Here is a 25837-nt window from a genome sequence, read left to right as displayed (position 1 = left end):
CCTGATTCTTAATATCCATAGACCTTAAACTGTGGATAAAATGAGAAATGTTTCAGAAATGTTTAATAACATTTTTATTTAACAAGAAAGGAAAACATAAATCATGGGTTCATATCTGCTTTTACTTCTAATCTCACTACAGTAAAAAACAGCCAAACAGATGTTTTCATTTAATCCCAGCAGGCTGCTGTAAACACCAAATACATATTAACACATTGTCTTCTGTGAGAATTGGGATTTTGTCATGTGTCTGGGTTTGCTATTAGTAGCATAACCATAAATACTATAAATCTACTTAGGTCAAATCTGTGGCCAAATCTTATATAAGAAACAGTTCTCCAGTCCAGATTATTTTGTTGGGGCTATTTAAACAGTCACAGAAAAGATGGCCTAGGAGCAATTCTGGGATTACTGCTTCCCACTGTTTTGTGGTGTCTGGAAGACTCATTCTAAGTCAGTGCACTGGTAAGGGAGAAAATGCCCCTGAAGCCACAGACAGTCTGCTAAATGAATTAATCTGCTTTTCAAGCCTTTCCAGGGCAGGTTCTAAAATGCAGAAATGTGGTAAAGTGGATGGTGTTTGCTGCTACCTTCCTGAAAGCATCTTCTGGGAAAGCCACTCAGGCAAGTACAGTCACTCAATCCACACTCACATCACAGAGAGGTCAGCAAAGAAAGATGGAAAGGTTCTCTGTATGGAGCTCCAGTGAGGTTTATTGTACAGTCACGCCAAAGGATTCCAGGGACAAAAGGCAAACAAACAGTGCAGGGTCCTGGGTTAAGTATGGGGTCACAGCCAATCATTTGGGGGCACATGGGTAGTACAAAGGGCAGGGCAAAAGGCAGTGACCTATGGGGAAAGGGCAGATTAACATAATACTGCAGAGCATCGTGGGAGAAGCCCCTTTCGACTCACCCTAACCACAGAGGCAATCTCGAAGGCAAATTCTTCCAGGGCAATATCCTAGAAGTTTCCCTAATAGGCTCAAAGGCCTCCATACTAAAGCTGTTTTCCAAAGTAATAATATAAAGATAGTTGCTTCTACACCCTTTCAAAACAACAATAAAAATGTATATAAACATAAATCTTGCATCCATGGTGATTAAAATTAACATAAGCCAGCTATTATAATCAAAACCTAATTCATTAAGGATACGACTGCACAATGTTCATCACTCCTCTTTATAAGAATAACAACAATAAAAATGTATATAAACATAAATCTTGCATCCATGGTGATTAAAATTAACATAAGCCAGCTATTATAATCAAAACCTAATTCATTAAGGATACGACTGCACAATTAAGTGATGTTCATGACTCCTCTTTATAAGAATAATAGAATGAAGTAATTTCTATATTATAGACAAAGAAAATGTAGAGTTTTCAAAAATTAGAACTAAAAGTTTCTAAAAGGTACAATGTGCTATTCAGCATCCTCTGGTAGAAGTACTGGTAGAACTGTGTCAAGCCAGGAGTAAATACCACTACTGGTATTCCTAAAACATTATCATGCAAAAGCTATTGAATTAAGTGGCTTTATTTTGAGCTATATTGTGTTAGGTAGACATACAGTAATTGATTTCTGAATTTGGGTCTATTGTCTATATTTTCACAAAGTGAAGTGATGGAATTGAGCAGAATATTTTATGTGCAGACATGGTAAAGTAGAAAGGAAAAAAAAGATGTTTCTGAAGAAGGTTCCCAATTTTAGTCTGGAAAGGAGATCATAAGAATGGTAACTTTCCTTGTAATATTCCCTTATCAGAAAATCTTAAAGGAAGTTGCAGCCCAGATCACAAGTGATAGAAGTACAATATGTTATAAAGTGTGTTATAGAGGAAGAAGTGAATTTGAAGAACTGCGTTCCTAATGGAGACTTCCTATGGGAAGTTTGCAGGGTGAGGTACACTGTTATTTATACAATTTTGTGTTTCTTCTTTGTAAACATAATATGTTTATTTTAAAAATAGACATAACCTGGAATGATGGAAAAGTTGAAGAATTAGTGAATTCCTTTACTTAAAAGGTTCAAGTGGTGTCTATAGTTTCACAGTTTTGCATATGTCTCACGCTTATTTACTTTCTATCTTTTGTCTAAAAACTCCTACCATTGGTCCCATTATTGAATTTCCAGGAATTCCAGGATCTCCCGGTAGTCCCTTGTATCCTGGTTCCCCCTATCCAAAAAGAAACAAATTCAAAATTATATTAACTATATTCAGTTTTAACTTCAAAAGTTTTACAGAAAAGAACAAGTGTTCGGTTCTTACAGTGACAATTTTTGAGCTAGGTAACATGAAACCAGTATTTCTAGAGGAAGATTTCACTACCTGGATTCTGACCTCTCTCAAACTTCTGGTTCTCCCCAGCTGTGTAAAAGGGTTTGTTCTACCTTGACAAATAACTTGATGGCTTTAGTTTTCAGATGAAGGTTGAACGTCATAATTTACTTTGAGAGGCCAAATGCACCTGTGGCTCCTGCCTGCTTTTACCCTGCAGGCTGCTTAACCTTGTTTCTGTCAGAGCACATAAGGAACAGCAAGGAAATTCAAGGATAAGTGCTGAGACAGAGTATGTTTAGAAAGCCTATAGATGCAATGGCACAGCATTTCAAAGTTGCAAGTTCCCTTGTCTGAAGTCTCAGGGAGAAACTCAAGTTTTCCAAAAATATTACACAGCACAACTCTGGTAACAGCTCTGTCAGGGGCTTTCTGAGAAAGCAATCAGGTTTAGAATTCACATTCCTTATGTTAACCCTTAATAGAGCAAAATTTGCCTCCTTCTCATGTTTAAAGTTTGGCAACAGATGCTTCACTTTATGTTAAGGAACTTACTAAGAAAATCTAAATTTGTAATGAAACATTTGCAATTTCTCAGTAAGAAGAATATGCAGTATTTCAGGAAACATTCACTAGGGAATGCAATTAAATGCTCTATCAAAACCACTGAGCAGCTGTAACCATGACAAAGAAATATTAGAAAAAACAGCTTTCTAATGTCACTGTCCCCATAATAGTAACAGCATAATGATTGCTAAGGGAAATAAAAGTCCAGTCCTCAAATGTGGGTGTAGCTTAAAAGAAATAAATGTGTCCCAATGGACACAACCATGGCTGCCCAGGAGGCAATCACTGCTAAGACCTCTAGCAATCACTAATCACCATCTTACATACGTAAAGATGTCCCAAAAAGACCTCGGACTCCCAGAAATCACTGCAAGCTTTAAGAAACATTCTCTGCATTAGAAATTTATCATGTCTGTCTTCTCAATTGCAGACACCAGGATGTTTTAGGAATAAAATTAGTAGTTATCATTCTACTTTCCTTAGCTGAAAGATAAAACAGACCTGTGTAGCCTGTTACATTATTGATCAATTGTCCAAAACATAGTAGATATTAGTTTAAATCAAAGAAGTCATGATGGAACTGAAGACACAAAGTTTTGTATATTTTTTAAAAATCAACTTGCATTTTGTAATTACCCAAGTACTTGGAGGGGGCGTTTTCCACCAGCTACTACCCATATAAGCCCTGCTCCTACAGACTTCATTGGATTTTGGATAGTGACCCATCTGCTACGAAAGTTGTATGAACTGTACTGAAGAGAATAAAATCACGGGGAAAAAGGCAAGGAACTAAATAAAATTATTTTTCAGCATGAATTTATTAATGAACAACCTTGACTCCCTTACTTGTCTATTTAAAAATGTCACAGTAACTGGAAAAACACAAAGATTTATTTGATTTAATAAAACTTGTCCTCATACAAGTTGTGCCTTTTAGCATGTCACCTGTATTCTCCTCACATAAAGTTTGATATGTTATTATGGTTTGAAACCAATATAGGAGATATGAGCACCTCACAATCTTTTTTTCTTCTATGTGGTTCCATTTTTACTCTAGGTATACCCTGACCATTTTGCATTTTTGTTTTTCTTTCCCCTCCATGCACAAACAACTCCAAAACACATCATAGCCCTCTGTGACATCCTACTGCCAGACTGTCATATATATATATGCCATATATATATATGCCATATATATATATGCCATATATATATATGCCATATATATATATGCCATATATATATATGCCATATATATATATGCCATATATATATATGCCATATATATATATGCCATATATATATATGCCATATATATATATGCCATATATATATATGCCATATATATTGTATATATTCCTTTATACCCTTTTGTACTGTCATACCCTCCTGTACTTGTGGGATGGGGCACATATATTTTTAAGGAAGAAGGAAAATGGGGATTAAATAGCTTTAAAATGGTATGATATGCATTAGTGATTCCCTCACTGTAAAAACTAACACCAAAAGAAAAGTAACAACTAAAGTTGAAATACCTAACATATTATAACAAGAATAATTTTAGTAACAAGAGTACTTAATTATTTAAATATCACTGAATTTTATAAGAATAATTTAAGTAACAAAAGTACTTTATTATTTGAATATCAGTGAGTTTCAAATATTTTCAAAACTTCAAAGTTAGGGTTTTTTGCGGAATCCACCTATTTTTTTCAGCAGGACAAGTCCCACTTATTTCAAGTACATTTTTCCCATAGGGAAAATGAGATGGATGTAGCCCTAGCTATCTTGTACATTACATTTCATTTCAAGCGTACTTTATTATTTAAATATCAGTGAGTTTCAAATATTTTCAAAACCTTCAAAGTTAGGGGTTTTTGCTGAATCCATCTATTTTATTCAGCAGGACAAGTCCCACTTATTTCAAGTACATTTTTCCCATAGAGAAAATGAGATGGATGTAGCTCTACCTATCTTGTACATTACATTTCATTTCAAGTAGAACATACAGGCCAGCTGTTCACTGGGAAATGACATGCAAATACTCATCTCAAAAAAAATCAGCATATAACACCCTGGAACTATACATAAACATTTTCTTGCAGGGGTTTAATGCCGTATTTTAAGAAGCAAAAAGCATAGCAAATTTGGAAAAAAAAATCCTTCAAATTAATTTCACAGGAAGGACTAAACCAAAACAGAAATTTAATAAGTTTTTGGGTTCTTTTAAACAAATGGCTTCAGGAGGAAATAATTATGTACCAAGTTCAGCATGCTATTAAAGGTCCTGGCCTCCAACACTGTCTGTTAGTCTTTAACACTTTTTAGACTTTATTTCTGAAATTCACTATTTTTCTTCTTACAACAAGGAATTTTAAGTTCTTTAAATCAGATTCTTTTAATTTTGACAGAAATGCACACTAGAAATTTCCAATCTCTGGTCTCTAGGAAATATGTATCAGATAGTCACCTTTGGTCCAGGAGGTCCCCAAACAGATGCTCCAGGTGCACCAGGGGGTCCTGTCTCTCCACGATCACCCTGTTACAAAATAGAATAATTAGACTTAAACAGACAGTTTGACTTTCTGAACTAAAAATATCTACAATATAGATCCACCTGCAAAACAAGCAATACTGTAAAAAAATATTTAAATCAACATATTGTTCTTATCAAAGCCGGTCTAAGTTTAATGTTTTAAATGACTATTGGTTGTTAAATAACTGTGTATTTGACTTTTTAAAATGTTAATATTTTTTTTTGTCTGGCTTACAATCCAATGGAATAATAAGAACACTTATATTATTTCAATATCATTATAATTCATTCACAGCAATACTTACAAAATATTATAACAGAAAGTTAATGATTCAAAGTAAAAATTTTGAAAATACTCATGGTTAGAATCACTTGGACAACTTCAGTTTAGCTTATCAGTGCTCATGCATAACTATAAGTAATTATATCTTTCACTACTCTTTTTCTCCTTGAGACTACTGTGTCATTTAGGATAGATGATGGAAATATTTCTGCTTTCCCTTTGTTCTGTTAAGCCTCTAAGCATCGGATGCTTGAGAAATTTTTACACTGCATAAGCTTCATAGATTTTTTTTTAAAAAATACAAAGAGAAGGGTTACCATGGAAGAACAAGCTTACTTTTGGTCCAGCTTGGCCTTGTAGTCCTTTAGGACCAATCATTCCTTTGGATCCTTTTTCTCCAGGGTCACCCTGAAGAAAACAAACTTTTTTTTCAATCACAGCAAAGATTCATTCACAGCTGCAGCTACACAAATAGCCCAAACCACAACAATAATTATTAATCCATAGAGACATTTAGATGTTCCACTCCAACTGAAATCCTGCTCATTCCTAGAATGTGACCCAAATGTCCTAAATTATATGAAATGGCAGATAAAAGTTGTCTCTCTACTAATACATCTTTCTAGACTTTTAATTTCATATTAAGATATCTAACTATTCTCCTAATTTCTCTTAGCTTCTCTCTCTCTCTATCAACACACTAAGCTAATCTGTCACTTCTGAACTTTAATGAAAATGCTGTACTGAATTTTTAGGAAATCTCTACCACCCTATGAACTTTATGCTCTGCATTTTAGAGTCTGATTTTGCAGCATTTGTTCAGGCTACAGAACATTGCTCTCTCTCTCTTCAATCCTTTTAAATCATCAGCTAAAATAGAGTTGATACTTATGATACAATGAATGAAAAAGTAACTCAGAATTCAAACTCTTACAAAAGTCTATAGTATTTCCCCAGCATGCACATCAAGTTATACCTTTTGACCCAGAAGTCCTTTGCCAGGGCGTCCTTCTGGGCCTCTTGGACCTTCATCTCCCTTTTCCCCCTAACAGAGAATAAATGATTAATTACTTTCAATGTAGTTAATTTTACTGATAGAGTTATGAGAAACAATGTTTGCATAAATACTTTTCCCCAAAATGTCAGTAAATATCTGGTTATTTTTTCCTACAAAGAATAAAGTATTCTGTCTCTTAGAGCCTTGCAATCTCCTACATTCATATTCCTTATTTTCACAGACATTTGTAATAGTGCCATTTGCAACTGCATCAATCTTTTGCAGGAAGGATTCCATGCATATAAGAGGAAGAGAAATGCTTGCAAACTTAACAAAAAATGTCTTGATGGACTGATTCTGAGAAGTAATTTTAGACAAATCTACAGCCAGTGGCCACTCCAGGCTGAAAATATTTGCCAGGAACATTACGTTAAAGAACTCAAAAATAGTCCACACAAAACATTCTATTAAGGAACATTATCTACAAAATATTTATGCATAATACAAGCCAGACTGGTGTATCGGGACACCTGCCGTAATTTAGAGAATGAAAGGTAGCTTAAAATAAGGTTAAAATCAATTTCTGATTCGAACTGTTGATGGAAGTGATACTACAGCGCCTGTTGTTGACAGGCATCAGTCTGGATCCCACTATGGTGAGACATTGTCACACCTGCAAACAACTGCTGTAATATCACCATGCTACTTACTGCAGGCATCCAGCTGTTCTGTGCACTGCCCTGAATACCCAGGGCAGCTGCTCAGTACTACTATTTTCACCTTCAATGGCTTACAACAGGGAAAGTGACAACACAGAATTAATCATCAGAGGAAGGCAATATGCAAGAGGAAAAAAACCAAAAGCCCAGCATGACCATCTGTAACTTTAATCCAACATCTACTCTTAATGCTGATGCACTTCTGATACACTCCAATCTTACTTTGTGAGCAGTGGATTATACAAATTTTAAAAATATAATTAAGTAGCAACAGAAATGCTACATATCTTCTCACAGTGGAAGGCTTACTGCTTCAGGCTGGAGCTCATCTGACTGGTAGTTCTACTTTTAGGTGACAAAAATGTGAAGTTGCAGTCTTAATAGATATTTATTACTATTCAAATATTTTCTGATTTAAAGCCCGCAGTCAAAAACGCTGATTTGCTTACTCCAAATCATGTTTAGTTTATCAATTCTACATGTCAGCCAGCTGCTACCCTCTTGTAAGAGCTGCACAGTAGCTGTCTGAAGGCACCTGGATTCTCAGCAGCAGTTAAAAATGCAGAGCACTAACTTTTGCTTACTCACGCCTCATTAATTTTGAAAAGAGTACAATTAAAAGCTTTCATTTAATTTGCTGTAGATTTACTATTTTGGGCACTCTGCTTTACACCCCTCTAAATTACTGTCCACCATTTTGAATATAAGATTATTTTTTCCAAATGTGGTGGAGTTTCTCCTAGATCCTCAGAGTTTCCCTTAAGAACAAACAACCCTGGGTTCAGCTGTTTGTGCGCGTTCCTGCACCACAGCTGACAGCTGCAGCCACAGCTCAGCACCCTGTGAGATGCCTTAAGTCCCACTGATGTAGCATTACTTCTCAGTGTCAGGAAAGACCTGAACAGGCCACGAGGAACAGGCTAAAGACATGAGCTATCTGCTCTCCAAGAAGATCGTGACATGTAATAATAGTCAACTGCCCACAAAAGCCAGGGCTGCTTGCCTGCAGCTCAGTTGCTCAGTCAGGTGGTAACCACTGTTAGTAGAGTTGGTTGGACACATCTCACCCAGTCCCTTATCCCTGGGAAGAGTATTGGCATATGCTTTCCTCAAGGGTGAACTCCACTGCAAACCTGCAAATAATCTGTTCTTCCTTCATCACCCTTTTTGTACACCTTTTACATGTGGTAAAATGTATTTCCTTACCTTTTTCCCTATTGATCCTTTCTCTCCCTTCACCCCCTTCTCTCCTGGGGTTCCCGGTAGACCTGCATCTCCCTTAAAGAAGAAAAAATTGTTATGTCTGCCTATTTAAAAAAATCATTTATTCTGTAAAATGGATCCAACAGTTTGTGAAAATATTAATTAAAGATAAACAATATTTTTCTTCAAATAAAGGTTGTTATTTCCAGTAAGTTAAATACTCTATAGAGACACTAATTTTTAATACCCATAGAGTAAGTATTTGAAATTTCTCTCCAAGTTCCCCACCTACTTCTTAAATCTTTGACTTGTATTAAATAAATCTGTATTTATTCAGTGAATAAAACCATGACTGAATGCTGTTTGTTATTCTGTGCACAATAATAATGTTATATGAATGTAATTTACTTGCTAAGTCAAACATTTGGGACTTAAAGTATGGTCAACCAAAAAAGTCCAATAATTGACTGGACACTAAACCCTAATCATTTGTACAAACTGACCAAGGCATTACTTTTAACATTTATCAGAAAGAGTTGAAAAAATTCATAGGAAGCAGTCCTGCCAAGCATTTCTTTCATGATCCAAGAAAAAAATAATTAAAAACAAGATGTCTGTGCCACCTTACCTGATTTTGGAAGCCCTACTTAAATCATTAAAGATATGGTTAATAGTCTTCAAAATGGCATCTGAAGCCAAAGCTTTTTTACATCTCTTCCAACACACAAGCAGTAACACTGACAACGCTGTTGTCACACAGACTGGCTTTTTTTTTCCCATCGGAAAAATAGGGGGAGAGAGTTAGCAACCTTTCTAACAGGCCCTGGAAAGACCTCACTAGTAGAAAAGATTAGGGGAAAACTTTGTTCCAGTTATGGTAGTAGCAATGCTTTTACAACACTCACTGAAATTCCTTCTTATTTTGACCACAGTTAATTTATACCAAAAAATCTACTTGGTTTATCAGCAATTAGTGGAAGAATTAAAAGACCATATAAAGAACAATTAAAAATAAAAGGAGGCTCACTTTAAGCCCTGATGTGCTATTTCCTGCAGGTCCTGGTTCTCCTTTTTGTCCACGTTCACCTTGTTCACCCTAGCAACGAAAAGTCTTTAGTTTAATAGAGAAACAGTTTAGCTTCATTGACTACTTGCACATTTTAATTAGCTGCTTACAGATAGAGGTGGATGTGGTGACATTCCACAATTCTATGATCCTAAGTGGTCAAGTTTTCAACTGGGAAATTATGTTTTTTAAAATCCCCTGTAACTAGTAGGACTGCATCTATTTTATTTAACCCTGCAGTGGGCAGAAAGTTGAAGCGAATCACTCAAACTTTATTCCTTATGCTTCAATGCATTTTATTTTTTACTTTACAGGACTATATCAAAAACTCTTTGGTTCCTAAATGAAAAATGAGTCCAAATAAAGAAAAATCAGAGGTCCTGCTTAAATAAAGTTTTAGCCTCATAATTCTTTCTGCCTGTAGTTCTAAAACAGTTAAAGAGATAGGAATTCCATTTTTCAATTTTGCTTTATCACCTGAAGAGAACTGGCCTACCACAAAACATGTTTTGCAGGTACCTATTTTTCTCTACATTAATATTAAATATTGCTCCTTTAACTGCTGCTTACATGCCAACATTATATCCAGAAGAAAATCACTGGTTTTCTCGTGCTTTTTCTACAGTGACTATTATCTTCCTTTCATAAATCAAGGTGATTACTAAGCACACTTCTAATTTACAGTTCATCAGTTCATTCCACTTGGTCTTGTAATATTTCAGCAATTCCCCTTTCCTCATCTGACAGTGTTCACCTGCTACTGTACCACTAGAGGCCTGGGCTTTGACAGCAGTAATTGTTTTCTTCACTTTTGTGTTCTCTTCCTACTTTCCCTCCTTTTGCGGTGGAGGGTCAGCTAAGTACACTTCAGCTCTTTTTTCTGTCTCAGGCCTTCTGTCTTTGGTTTTGGTTCTTTCTCACAATGACCATCGAAGGCTGAAGGTGTGGTGGGATTAGCCTGAAATCTCAAAACCATCACTGAGCTAAAGCTAAACTGTTTGGTAAAATGATTTACTTGAACACAGCATATATGTAGCACCAAACTCATTGGACACAAAGATGTCTGAAAGATCCTCTGCTTAAAAATACATGTTCCTTTAGAAACAGAAATTCATATTCAGAAAGGCTAAGCAGGCAGAAACCATATATTCCACTTGGGGAAGACCTTGATAACATGCATGGCTTTCTCTCTAAGATTCAAAAGGATTTATTATCTCCCATAAAGTTACATTTTCTTCTTATCAAACACATTTTTGAAAAGCCTGGAAAAGATACTTACTGTTTTGTGACAGTGCTGCTTTTAAAAAACAATGTCTGAACCATTACCTTTGGTCCTGGCCAACCATAACCTTCAGAGCCTTTTGGCCCAGGGACTCCTGGGGGACCCTGTACACCCTATAAAGCAAAACTAGTGAGTTTTAGTGCATTACACTCTTCCACATTTGAAAATCACCACATGTCCATCTTCTGTTAATAACAATTTTATCTTGCCTTTATAAGAAATCTTCCTTCCAAAATTAACAGAACCCAGAAGATCTTTTGGAATGTTTCAGTTTATTCAACTGCTAAAGGGCATGTTCAAGTTTCAAAGGGCTTGACATTCAGAACTGGTAGGTACTTAGCCTTGTAAAATTCTTATGTATAATATATTACCACCAAAACAATGTTATCTGATTTACCTCCTATGCAAATTATTATGCAGATTAAACCAAATTTACATTTGCTTGATTCTAAGACCATTCAAATCAGTCAAAATCAGTTGTGTTTACAAGCTTTGCTTAAAAACTAGTTTGATATTTTTGAAAATGACAAATCACTATGAGATTTTTAATGTCTTTACATTAAAATTAGAACTCTGTTAAAATATAAAATGAAAACTTCATGCAAATGCTCATTACATGTTCAAAATATAGACTTACCTGGCTTCCTTGAAGGCCTGCTCCTGGTGGTCCTGGTGGGCCCTGTGGTCCTACCTGGCCTTGGTCACCCTACAGAAAAGATATTCCCAAGAACTAAATTGCAATAGTCCATGCTATCTGATTAACATATTTAAACTAAACACAGAGTAGCAGTTCTCAAGCTGTATTATCTTGAAATCTGCTGCTTCTATCTGAATTAAATGTGCTTGGAATATCTGGAACTCTGCCTATGAAAACTGATCTAACAAAAATAATGTCCCTTCTTCCCTACAAACTCTACCTTGTTTATAATATTAGATGATCACACCTGTAATTTTATTATTAGAAGGATACATAGCTCATCTTTACATACTGAGATTAATTTTAAAGATTTTCTTGTGCAGAAATATGGACAGTTTCTTGTACAACTTTTTCAGAAGAAAAACTCACAAATATAAACACAGCAGCTGCAGATTATATCAAAAACCTAAAAATATCAGCATGTTTCTTTGCCTGTTCCAGGCCCATTAGATTAGATGACTCAGGGATTTTTCAATTTAATATTTATTTTAAAATGAAAATATTTTAACTAGAATATTTCTGAAATTATTTTAGAAGGAAAAAAAAAAGTACATTTCTTCCCTCATATTCCCAGCTGCATAGAATACAGTCCTTAGTGCTCTAAATTAATATTAACAGGCTCAGCTACTTGTATGGATGGAGCTGCATGGAACAGTGCAACATAGCTGCTCATATTCAGGTGAAATATACCTTTGTATAGTTGTGATATTGCAAAAAATTAATCTTAATTTAACTATAAATATAATTAATTATAGATACAATTATAAATATACTCTATGCCTCACCTTGTCACCTTTGACTTGTTCACCTTTTGGTCCAGAAGGACCACGGACACCGGGAGAGCCTTTTTCACCCTAGAAATTGGTGACAGTTTTGAAACTTGTATTTAGGAACTTATAAAGGACACCATCTTAGACAAAGTGGTCATCACAATGTGGATAATGAGGAAAAAAGTATTCCTTTACAAACAAACTAGAAAAATAATCAATGGAATTACCAAATTAGAGAAAATAAATTGGTTACAATTCATAACATACTTCATCTGCATTCGTATTTTTGAACATAGGACTTCAAAAGGAGAAAATAAAATACTAGGAGGAAGGAAGTTACATTTTGAAAACATGACAGTATGCTCCCTAGTCAGAGAGATCAGTTCAGAACTGAGTGCAAGGATGTGACTGATGCCTTTTCCATAAAAGGAAGAAAAATCTTTTTAGTAATTCAAGGCTCTAGAGAATCTTTAAGCCACTAAAACAGAGGGCTGTATCTTGATGGGAAACCCAGTTATGATTTATTAATAAATTTTTTATTGTTTGTACATATTTTTTAAAAAGTTGACATGTATTAACCTAGCAAATGCCCTAAATGAGATAACTGTCCACAGAGACTCATACAACTCATCTTTTAGTTTCCCAAATGGTAAGGCAAAATGAAAGCAGTTGTTGAATATCTTCTTCCAACACAGAACATAAATAGCTTGGTGGTTTCTTGGAAGACAATTTATCTCACTAACGCTATCAAAAGAAGTTCTCTTATTAAACACATAAATAAGAGAATCATTAACTTACTACTGGTAGAGGGGACTGTACCATTTTTTTTTTGTAATTACCTGGATAGAATTTCTGAAATCAATGGGATATTCTGGGAGCACAGTGGTTCACAAATCCAAGATCAATCATCCAGAATTTTATGCCAATGGAACTATCAGTGGCCTTAAATAACTTAGACACTACTTCAAATTTGGTCCACAATGTTAAAGAAAGTAATTTCCATAAAACTACCTTGTCTCCTTGAATGCCGTGTCCTATCGAACCTTTTTCACCTGGAGAACCAGGAGGGCCAGGTGGTCCCTGAAAGAAAAAAAATTATATTCAAACTATACCAGCAACTCAGTTCTTAATAGAAATTTTGTGTAATTTACAAGTACAGGATTTTGCAACACTGACAACACTGGTAAGTCAAAATGCTTCCACAATATCTGACTGAGCCCAACAATTAAAATGAACTGTAGCAACCATTAGTTGGGTCATTTGGAATAGAATAAGCCAATGCTGAATTCATGTGAATTACACAATCAATGTCTAAAGACTGTACTCTTACAACTCAAATGAATCTGCAGATTTTTTAATAAAATAATTAGTATTACAGTGAAATGTATTCCCTATAATTTCACATAATTTCATGATTTTCTCAATAAAAATTATCAATTTGAACATATTTTTTATACATAATGACAAGTTATATAGGCAACACTAGAGAATGTTAATTTTGATTTAAACAAATACAGAAATAAGTATTTTTCTAACACTTTCTGTCCTCTTGCAAGACTCAGCTAACTTTCAATTTTTAAAGCTAGGAAGTATTTTTTAAGGATGATCTTGATTAAACAAAAAGTTTCCATATATTTTTGTGAGAAAAATAGTCTTTCACAAATGCAAAGTAGCTTTCAAAAATACTAGAATTAATCTAACACCCATCTACATTTGTGTCTTCATATGAACAAGAAAACCATACATTTTATACATTTCAGGAAGAAAAAGCAGCCACTGAGTATTAAATCAAGAGCTTGCCAAAGTTCTGTAATTCAGAAAATAAAGACATAATTAAAAGCATGTAATTCGGGTCCTTTTTTAGACAATTTTTAAAGATTATCATAAACTTAAACAAGTAGGAGTACATATATATATAAAAGCTCTTTCCAAAAGTGTCTTGGATGTGGTTTTATTCTGCTTGGATAAACCACTACAAGCAACTACTGATGTATTGGGCTGGAACAGCTTGTGCTGCTCCACACTAGGAACAAGGTGGTTATGGAATCAGAAGCCAATACAGCTACTGAAAATCAATTACACTCACTATTTTGTTGCATTTAAATTCCCAATGCATGTATGACTGACTTACAGGTAATCCTGGCTCACCAATTCCAGGAGGTCCTCGCAATCCAATTCTACCTTCTCGACCTTCAGCACCCTTGTGAAAAAGAAAATTAGAAAGTTCAGTCCTAATTCAGCTTGGAACTTTTGAAGAGCACAACATTTACATATAGATGCTTTAATGGCATCACCACAAAGGCTTGAAATCTAATGTGCAACTTCTCCTAAAGGAAAAAAAACCCTATACAGGACATTATAAACATTTGAAAGTAACTTTCTATTAATATTTGAAACATTAGATTGCATTCCAGCACTCAAGACATAGGGGTAACTGCTTAAAATTGCAAAGCCTAAGAGATGACAGGGATGAGGGAGTTAACTCAGAATAAATTTGGCTGCAGTACCAAAGCAGGAATGCTCAGGTGTGAGGGATGCTCACTGTAGCCTCTATTGAGGTTCTTGAATTGAAGCCATCTTCAGTGGAATATAGGATTGCATGGGAACTCCAGGAGCTGAACAGTTTCTGCACCTTCTACTTAGAAGGGGTCATAATCTTCACAATTTCTCCAGTTTACTGAGGACTGTGTGCTTCAAGGATAAGGGCACAGAAGATTTTTATATTTCTACGAAGTAGTAAAGAGACAGGGGATGCTATTTCTTCTCCATAAACTATTTTCTTTCTGGAAGGACCAAGTGTTGTTCCTTTTACATGCAAAATACTGGTTTCTGAGCTCATAAACCCTCTGTGTGTTCTGGGGTCTGCCCTACTGTAGAGGAAATATGCAGGAATTCAATAAATGTACAAATTAGAGCACTAAAAGCAAAAAAGGATAAGTGTGTTTAGATGGTGGCTTTTGGATCCAAAACATAGGAAAAAAGATGGCAGAAAGCTACACCAGAGACTTCACACCAGAACTAGAGTGAGGTCTAGTTCTGCCCAATTTACATTTCTTGTCTGACTCTGAGATGCAGGTCTCTGACAAAACTATTGTAAACTAAGGAGTCATGTTTCCTATGCAGATGTTTTTGTAGTTTTTCACATGATCTTTCTGGTCAGCATAGGCACACATGACTTTTCCAAGACTGGATTCCACGTTCTAGTATTTTGCAATAAAATGAGATGGAGGAATGAAATGCTGCATGAGAGAATCTTGTAAGAATATCTGCTCCCTAGTGAATGACAAGGCAAATTTCTCACTTGGCCATATATGAGTGACTGAGATGCATTTCAATACCTTGAAGAGTGGATTACTTATTAGTGCAAGCATCTGCTGGCGCTTTAAAATTATCTCACACAGTTAACCCCCATTTAAATAGCATTGTTCATTACTTCTATCAATAGGATCATCATAAAATTCAAGAGTTGCTGGAAAAGCAGGTCTTTTATCTCTATCCTGTGTGAATACAAAAACCTGTCATTCAGTTTTACATTTAGGAGACAAAAGTTTGATAAAACTGTAGATGGGAAATTTCATTTAAAAAAATTACTACCATAACTTTAACAAACATATTTCTGAGAGTTACCTTGGGTCCTGGATCTCCAATGCCAGGGAGTCCTGCAGGACCATAGGGACCTGGAGGGCCTTGTTCTCCCTAAAGAGAAAAATTGGAAAGAAAGTATTAGTATGAATAGAAGTTTAAGCAAATTCTGACAGAGTGTCTTTACAAAGCCTCCTTTAGGGATAGAGAAACACATTTTTAAAGTAAAAAACAAATAAAACAAAACAATATAAACCTGTCTTGAAGAAATATGTTCAGATTAGAAGCAGGGCCAATATCCTGGCCATACAAGATATAATAATTTTATAAAGCCACTCTTTCATATGCATCATGAAAGATTAAAAAAAACCCTCCTTTTTTCGTCCTATCTTTGGTCCTGACTTCATCCAATATTTTCGTGTTTCCACAGACTTTTCTTGATAGAAAGATGGGTATTTGGAAATGAAGCAGTGCTTAAGCTTCCAACATTGCACTCAAGGTTCTTGTCATTACAACAAAAGCATACACAGCATGACTGTTGTTCCTACTGCTATCTTTGACTGCAGCTCCTTCTTCTCTTCTCTCTTCTGTATACTGTGTTCCTAACAAAGTCAACACTTACACATAGTTATTAATTGGTTTTTGCCAAAATGTTTTGTGGGAAGGTGTTAATTTTTTAGGATTGAAACTTTTATTTACTTATAAATGTTATATGCTGAGTTCTGCAACCTTTCAATGAGAATTTTGCACTTGAGAAGTCAATAGAAGTGTAAAAAATTACATTTCCTCACAAAATCAATCAGCTTCAAAGAATGAAGCTAAGATGCAGAAATGGAAAGATATAGCAGAGGTAAATAAACAGACTATTCTTGAAGCTTAATTTCTGGTAACTATGCACTTGTAGTGCTACTGCTGCAGCTTTAGATCTAGAATAACATGGAAATTGATGCCCAGACTTACATTCATTCCACTACAGAACAGTATAATAGCTTGGAAACAGCTAGGAAATTTAATTTTTTTTCAAAATCCAAGATTTGCTGGCACACATTCATAATCTAATAAATCGGTACAGCACTAGGAGAAGTTATGTCTTAAGGCACAAACAAAACTGCTGTCACTCAGTGGAATAGCATATCTCTACATAGGACACTGATAGGGTATTAACAACATTGCTATTGTGTTAATGTGGATTCTGTGCATGCAACTATTGCAAAAATACAGAACATAGCTAAAAGGTTAACTGTCTTCCTATGTAGAACTTATTGTTTGGGTTTCTTAATAATATTTTCATTAAACCTTTGGACCAGAGTCACAATTCAGTTAATCTGTATACAGATTATCATAAATAATGTAATTTTTACTGATATAATGCTAATTGAAAATGTACCAGTTTTTCTCATACCTGTGTTTTTCCCAGTGTGTTTGTTTGAAACTGATCAAACAACAACAACAACAATTCCTCAAACAACCCATCTTCTATGCTTCCTACAGCCTGGTGCCTATGTAGTTTTGCCTTTCAGCCCATAGGCTTCCTTGCCTCAGCACCAACTCAGGCTTCAGTACCTTTCCACTTGCCAAGCCACATTAACAGGTTCAGCCCCGTGCAGCTTCAGGACCTGAAGCCAGTTTAGGATGGACTGGGATGGATCTACCCACTGCAAGAGGTGCCAGAGAGAGAAAGGAACAGGCACAGGCTGCTGTAAGGCAAGGCAGGATGCTAAGTATTAGCTGCTCCAGTTCACAATCCTTGTTTCTTCAATGGAGAACGCAGATTGAAATTTCTGTCATGCTAGCATGTATGAGCATGGTCCACAGAATGAACCCAAAGAATATGTGAAGTTGAAAATATATTTTTTAAAATATCCATCAGGTAAAATGCACAGCAAATGCCACTCAGCACATTGCCTCCAGCTGATAAAACAAAATCTCTGAAATGGTGTAGGAACTTGTTGCATGCTGAAAAATGGTATTTGATAAATACAGGCTCATCTCTCAGCTAAAACAATAAGCCAACCCCCTTTACTGTGCTTGGAAAGTGCTCTCCAATTTTTTTCCTGTCACCCAAAAGGACATTGCATTTCCTGTCTATGTTGACAGTCCCTGACAGAATTTCCCAAGGACAGTAACCCTGAGGGATGCTTCCTATCACAAATAATTCACTTACTTGCAAGTTCACCCACCTGATAGAGCCATGCCTTGAATACAGATGGGAGTCCTGCTGAAGTTAATATTTTTCCAAAAGCTCTATTTTTTAACTATGATAAAAACATTAACTATGATAAAAACAGTAACTGGTGTCATGTGCCTTGCAAGAGCTGTTGCTGTAGGTATGGTACTGGTAGGTGCTGGGGTAGGTATGGTACTGGTAGGTGCTTGTGATAAAAGTCATGTAGGGTAGTATGAAAATGTTGTTCTGTGAAACACTTTCTTAGGGATAGAAGAGGATGCCTGAATATTAATGGAGAAAGAAACTCAACCTTCTAGCAAACAACATGCAAAACTTGGAAACTTAAATGATTCAGTCTGTTTTAAAGACTGAATGTTTCAAACTTCAAATGGCTATTAATAAAATCTGGATTTTATCTTCTGTGATCTTGGTGCAACAGGTAATGTGGAATTTATGAAAACCATGAAGTTCTGGCAATAATATCATGTTATGTCTACATATAAAAAGAAAAGTCTGCTCTTCCAAAAAGCTTTTTGATAATAATTGTCTTTGTTTAATGCTTTGCTCACATTCTTTTTTCTCCCCTTATTGTGATTTTCCTTTAGGTGGCGTGTAGTGTCATCCTGAGCAATGGGAAGTAAAATTATACTTGATCTGAGCTTAATATTTCTACATATTGAAATTGTACTATTTTAAGCCTGGAACACACCTAACAGTTTAACCCAAAAAACTCACCATCTGCCTCCCCCCAACCGTTCATTATGTTAGGATGAGTTCCAGTGAGTGCCAATATAAATAATTTCTTTCCTTTTCAGAAAGCCCATACATACTGTAAGGAACACAAATACACTGTATTTCAGTCTACAATGTGATAATGATTAAGCAACAGTAACAAAAACAACTTTCAAACTTAATGATTTTATCTTTAAAGTAAATGTTGGCAAAAACAATGCAAATAGATTTAGATATTTTAACAGATATTATTGATGTTTTATATTTCTTTGTTGAGATATCTAGAAACTAAACTTGTTTATAGGAAAGTTGGACTTTTTCCCAGTCTTCTGGGAAAGCTGTAACTTGCCACATAAGTAAGGAAAGAATTCATATGTCATCAGAGAAGAAGCAGATCCCTTAGCAGCTTGTTCTGGGAAATGTATTCAGGAAAATATGCAACGATGGATTTTTTACAGAATTGTCCCAGGATGATTTTATGGGAAAAACTGCTTTGAATATCCACATTCAAACTTAACCTTTTCCTTAGAAGTTTGACTAGATGTCTGTTCATAAAACTTTGTTCTTTAATTGGAAATCTTACTATGCAAATCAAATTTTCCAGACAGGTTCCTTACTACAGCAGTGGATTCTCAGAACATCATTCTCAGCCTTTCCATGAATATGTTGTGATTTCTAGAAACATGCACTTTATATCTAGTAGCTGGTTCAAGAGTTTAAATAAACCCAAGGTCAATTCTGAAACAATAACCATAAGTACTCCCTGCTCATCACTTTTTTATGAGTGGAACACAGCTCATAACTGGATTTCATGCCTCAATTTTATAGTCTGTAACCACGTAATTTGGTTTGTAATTTATTCACTGAAATTTGTGAAGAATCACTATTATTGTCCTCAATTTAAAAAAAAATCGTCAAAAATTACCTTGAATTTACTCTTATGGAACCTTACTGGTGCTATAGCATAGAATGCATTGTTGTTGGCTTGGGTCTTTAAAAATAAATATTAGTTGAGCATCTGAAAATAAATTAAAAACAGACAAAAAAGTCAACTTGTCTGAGTCAATCAATAGATATATGCATGACTAAAATAATTTTTTTATCCAACACTGAGAATACTAGGGGACCCCAATTTAGCTTTGCATATTGATTACTAGAACTCTGTTTTCCATAAAAGTCATGGTGATTCTGTTTCCTTCCTGGAGAGGAAATCATGATGAATTAAGTCCTTTTGTCTTAGAATGTTGGATTTTTCTGGGGTTGTATTGCTAGTGAAGGGCAAACCTGTCTTTTAATAAGAACACAACAATATGTTGGTAAATCCAGCAAAAGACATGAAGTAACCAGTTCAGATGCTTTTTAATTGTATTAACCAACTGAGTTAAGAGATATGTAGAACCTAAGTAGGAAAATTACAGAAATAAGACTACTGGGAAAGTCAGACAACAGATGGGATTCTCACTGGATAATGTTTATGGTCATTACTGCTTACGATGGACTATATTACATTACTATATTAGAGCAGAACCAAGTGTAGCATGGCTTTTCTCTTTGCCAACTTCCTGTTTTTTCTATTTTTAGTATTTTAATAAGTGAGATAGTGTATTCTGTGTTTTGGAAACTGTTGAATCATCCAGCAAAATTTTATCATGGGCCACCCTTGAATTCTTATTGAGACAAGGAACACAAATCTGAGTTCCTTGCTTGTATAAGCTGCAGCATGACAAGAGTTGAGTGTCTTTACCTTAGATCCAGGGTTATAAATTGGTGTCCTGCAAATTCAATTCATTATCTCTGTGTGATTTTTTTCCTATTGGTTTTCATTGTAATTCTCTGTAAGTTTTATAGCTGAAGGAAGTACTTTGATCCAAGTTTTTATGTTACAATATAGATAATATATGATGGCTGATGAAGTTGAAGAGTGCCTTAAAGTGAAGCAAAAAAGCACAGGTGTGAATAGTATTTCTTTTGGTATTTGGACTTAGTGAGACAGATAAAACAGCATAGAATTTGGTTTTTAAAATAGTTTTCATTGATAAATTTAATATCTTTGTATGAAACTTCTCAATGGGCAATAGAAAGTCAGTAAACCAGGAAACAAGCAGAAGAATCTTTGTTCTTTGCTCAGGATTTGCTCTGGAAACAGGACCAAGTTGTCTAGATCAGAAGACAGGAGTTACACAATGAAAATTGCCAGTTCCCAATTCCTAACTCTGTTTGAGTGAAGCGCCCTGTAACCCTCTAATATTTCTCTCTTAAAGTCATTAAATACTGCGTTGTAAGTTTATTGTTAACTTTTGAACTGTGAACAGTTTAATATTGGTTAAATGGAAATGTATTTAGTCAGGTAAATTAGTAATAATGATAATGATAATGATAATGCTTTTATGGTTTTTAAAATAAAAATGGATCTCAAGTGTCTCATTTTAAATGCCTCAACCTCTTTATGGATAATGTTTTTATATGGTAATAAGATTATTTAGGTGGTTTTGAGATGTTAGAACTTTGCAGAATTGCAAATAAGAGAAAAAATGTTAAAAAATTTGTGTAATGGCAAAACTTGGTTCTGGTTAATGCCACACTGAGCTGCCTTCTGGGCAGGATTCATGTTGTTCAACATATTCACACGTGGTTTGAAAAGAAGGTGGAAGTAGATTATGAAATTTGCTTGTATATTAAAGAAGTTATTAAAGGTAAGGATTGACTACGAAGTGCATCAGAAAGACTAAGAGGTTAAGGATGTAATTCAGCTCCATATGGTAGCTCCTACACTTTCATGTCAACATGGAAACAGGTTGGCTGAGTTCCTGTCAGTGGAAAGCTGTTCAGTGCAGGCAGTGTGACTTAGAGAGCTTCAACTCACTACTGACAACACAATAAAGCAGTATCATAAGAAGGAAAGTATTGTGCAGTCAGTGAAACTTCACACTGAGAGATTAGCCAGCAGCTTAAGAACAAGAAAATGCATATGAATAATAGAAGTAAAGAATGAGAAGTTCCTTTAAGTAATTTCTTGGATAATAGTTCTGGACACCATGCTACCTTGCTTCAGAGAAGTGGAATTGAATAAGTTGAAGGTGCAATGACACCAAGCCTCTTCTGCTGGTGGCTTCCAGGGCCAGTGGCACCCAGACAGCACCTAGATGACACTGTCCCCACCTGTGACTTTCTCCTGGCACTGCTGAGTGAGAGGACTCATTCGTGCCCATAATCCGTTTTACAGACGTGTGGGATGCACTGAGCCAGCCAGCTGCATGAGTGGACTGTACACTCCACAACTGAGACCCAAACTGTCTGTAGGCTGAGCTTGATCTGGAGTTTGTATTTTGAGGAACTGAATCTATTCTTTCAAACCTCAACATAGCCCAGTAACACAGAATAAAAATTCAGCAGCAGTGTTCTGTGTTATGCACACCATTACCAATGCCACCAAGAGGGAGTCACAAGTTCAATTCAAAAAGCAGAAAGTGTTAGAATGGAAAGGCCAAGGAACTGCACTAAGAATAGATTCATTTATTTTATCCAAGGCTATTATAAATACCTGCCACTTTTCAGAGGTATTTTACTATGTGTCATGAGAACTAATTTTAAAAGAGCATTTTAATAATCCTTCTGTGAAGACAAAAAATATTGGAAAGACTCTGAACCAAAAAAGGCCTTGACCTTTACTAGCTGAATGGCTGTTTATTAATATGAAAACAACCACTGATTATCTGTACTGATCATTAAAACTTTTTTCACTAATCTCAAATAAGCTCAAAAATGCCAAAGGTTAGCTTTGGCATTAGGTATGGACAAGAGAAAACCCTTAAACATACATATGATTCTTCTATACTCTTTAAGTATAATTATCTAAGTGTATTAGCTAAACTTGTCTGACAGTATTTTTATTATTATAGATGTTTGAGCATAGAAAAATCTTGACTACAGACTAAACAGCAGGCTGGAGAGTGGAAAGTTGATAAGAGAGGGAAGTTTCTCATTCTTACTGAAAATCTGCAGCTAAAGCCTAACAACAGACCATAAATATTGTATCCATGTAGATGGATTCTACAGAAAGATGTATGTATTTTACAGCCATGAAAATATGTGAAGGGACTGACAGGAGGACATACAAGTTTCAACAAATATGGTTTTGTATATAATAGAAGTATCTGGTTCTACTGTCTTGGACTCATCAGTGTGAAATGACAGATAAAAATATTACTGTCATTTGCTGTGCTGAAGTTAGAGAGAGACATGATTTTTCCACCACATGGATGAATAGTTTCTTTCAAACTTCATCCTACTTCTTTTTCCACTTCTGAAGTACTCTGCAGCAGCTTTCCCAATCAAACTTTTTTTTAAGAAGATGAAGAAATGAGAAGTATGAAAAAGCATTTGTCAGGAGGAGGAAAATCATGATAGATGACAATATTCCAAACTTCTTATAATAAATGTTTCCCATATCTAAATTTATTTATGTGATTTTTCTAATTAAATTGTTGCCTAAGAAACAAAACACGAGTGTTTATATAGTACATCTTTTACAAAGCTGCTTTGTATGAATTAATTTGTCTTGTGCAACTTAGATTGTTAGTCAGGTGATCAATGATCCTGTCATAGAAAGTCTTTGTATCAAACTGATAAAAGGAAGATCTTTTTGTACTGAACATTGATGTTAATAACTCTCCCATGGGCAAGACAACTGTATTCACATAAAGCAATTTCCCAAAGTTTTGCAAACCAGAAAACTTCCTAAATTAATCACACACTTTATCCAACTGATTTTGCGTGACAAGGTGTAGTCATTAACTCTAAATTATCTATTTTAAATATCACTAAGGCATTAATTATCATAAAATCTCATACCTTGACCAACTTCAAAATTGTCCTGAGTTTTTACAGCACACCAGCAATTAAAAATTATTATAAATAATCAGTCTGAAGGTTTTAACCTTCATCGAGAAATACTTAAAATCCTTAAACACAGGCAAAAACATTCTAGAAAGAAAGCTTCCGAAGTGATGGTGAAAATCAAGACATATTCAGGTGATTGAAATTCTGACATAAGAGCTGTGGCTCTAGGGAGGTCCTCGATTGCATCCTGTTGTGGATGTTCTTGGAGAAATGTTCTTACAAAATGTTCTCGGAGACCCAGATAAGAAACCAGGTGCATGTGCACCTTCATCAAGCCTTCATCACATGATGGTGCATCACTCATGTGGGGACATTATTGCTGTGCAAATAACACCACTAGTAAAAAAGCTACTGACAAAAAAGGACAGTAGACTATAATGATTCTACAGAATTTCTACATCCTATCTCCTTATATAAATAACATATTCAACAACACATACACAACTACATCTTACCTTGTTTCCTTGAATGCCTTTCAGGCCTTGCTCTCCTGGATCTCCCCTGATACCCTACGAAAAAGTCAAAGCAAAGAATGAGCTGCTTTTGAAGACACGTATAAATGTTAGGGGTTTATTTCCCCTGTATGGGGTACCTTATAATATAGCAAAATTCCAAGCTCTAAAGGACAAGAGTTTTCTGCATCATACCCTGTGAAGTGCCCAATACACTGAATATTGTTAATATTTAAAACCAGTGCCAGCAGAAAAACGTGGCTGTTTTTCATAGAATTAACAGGTTGTATGCAGAAGAAACTTACAGAATATAATATTTACTTTTTATTTGGTAGCTTTTAGTTCCCTTACCTGAGGTCCCCGAGGTCCTGTAGGGCCCACAGAGCCCTGCAAACCCTGAGGAAAAAAGAGATTCAATTATCAGATTAAAAAGAAATTTAAATCTGCTTTAAAATGCCAAGCACTTGACATGTCCATGTAATGGCTTTCTAGAGACTTTATCCTCTCACCAGACTACTGCTACTCTCATACTGTGTTCAGTAATCGCCTGTTACATTCCACCCTCAATATTTGGTTAAAACGCGTTTCATATACAACAAACATAGTGAATGTCTAATTAACATCTTATTTATTTGATTAAGAAGCTTTTATTTGATGCAGTTTTAAAAATTTAACTCCTAGAAGCATATTAGATACAGAATTCTTAATAAAAATGCTGCAATGTCTATACCAGAATAACTTCAGGTAACTTTGTCTCACTAACTCAACTGGCTGATGAAACAGATTAATAGATTCTTGCCTGGCAGAATCACACTAATAGTTCACAAAATCCACTAAAAATGCATCAAAAAAAAAGTTTTAAATGCCATTTTAATACATTTAAAATGCATTTTTTCATTTCACTAGGTGTGATTTTTCCATTTAATGAGTCCTTAACAGTCATCACCACTGCAGATTATTCAAAAATCTTTCTGCTTCACTGGTTTTTTAGTCACCATAATGTATATTCTACAGAATTTCACTTCCACTTGAATCAATACTCAGTTATAATTTATTTTTAAAGCAAAAATAGTTTTGAGCAAATTTACTGTTTTTTAATTTCTCTTTTCTTTTAATTAGTAAAATCTCTAGGGGCAGAGGCACTGGCAGACTGCTGCATTTTTCAAGACGTGTCATATTTTGAACTTCTAATAGCTTTGACAAATTTAGCAGTGATACCTATGCAGACACTCCATCAACTGCTCCCCCTAGAGATTCAGAGTAAGAATTTTTAAACAATTCTCTGCTCCCTGGCATTTGCTCCCAGGCCAAGCATCAGCCACCAGAGAGAGAGATAAGCCCACTCAGCTCCAGCCCATTTCCAGCCCGACTACACAAGCAATGGATGGTACAAACAGCAATATGCTGACACAGTGATGGCTACTTCGGGTAGCATACAAATGTATGACTTGACCCAGTTCTGATTTCAAAGACAAACAGAAACTGTCTGAATTTCAATCCTGAACAGCACTTGAAAAAGCTCTGATATGCAGCACTAAAACTACTGGATTCAGTCGGATTAGTGAGACTGAAAAGTGGAAGTGGATAAATGCAACATTTTCA

General features: G+C 35.3%; 1 protein-coding gene across 1 annotated transcript in view; it reads right to left on the bottom strand.

The window, feature by feature from the left end:
• Window positions 1-25837, bottom strand: part of COL28A1 (collagen type XXVIII alpha 1 chain) — a 60640-nt gene that overhangs the window by 27231 nt on the left and 7572 nt on the right. Inside the window, exons 9-22 of the mRNA XM_039708362.1 lie at window positions 24587-24631; window positions 24239-24292; window positions 16031-16099; window positions 14535-14603; window positions 13415-13483; window positions 12419-12487; window positions 11574-11642; window positions 10981-11049; window positions 9616-9684; window positions 8592-8663; window positions 6646-6714; window positions 6006-6077; window positions 5321-5389; window positions 2113-2181 (exon numbers count right to left, since the gene is read on the bottom strand). Of these exons, the coding sequence (XP_039564296.1) occupies window positions 2113-2181; window positions 5321-5389; window positions 6006-6077; window positions 6646-6714; window positions 8592-8663; window positions 9616-9684; window positions 10981-11049; window positions 11574-11642; window positions 12419-12487; window positions 13415-13483; window positions 14535-14603; window positions 16031-16099; window positions 24239-24292; window positions 24587-24631 (933 nt within the window). The remainder of the gene's footprint in view (window positions 1-2112; window positions 2182-5320; window positions 5390-6005; window positions 6078-6645; window positions 6715-8591; window positions 8664-9615; window positions 9685-10980; window positions 11050-11573; window positions 11643-12418; window positions 12488-13414; window positions 13484-14534; window positions 14604-16030; window positions 16100-24238; window positions 24293-24586; window positions 24632-25837) is intronic.

Source organism: Passer montanus, unplaced genomic scaffold, assembly GCF_014805655.1.
Source record: "Passer montanus isolate IOZ18808 unplaced genomic scaffold, ASM1480565v1 scaffold10, whole genome shotgun sequence".
Classification (NCBI taxonomy): domain Eukaryota; kingdom Metazoa; phylum Chordata; class Aves; order Passeriformes; family Passeridae; genus Passer; species Passer montanus.
Note: the sequence above shows the minus strand (reverse complement) of the source record. Positions and strands in the feature narration are given on the sequence as shown.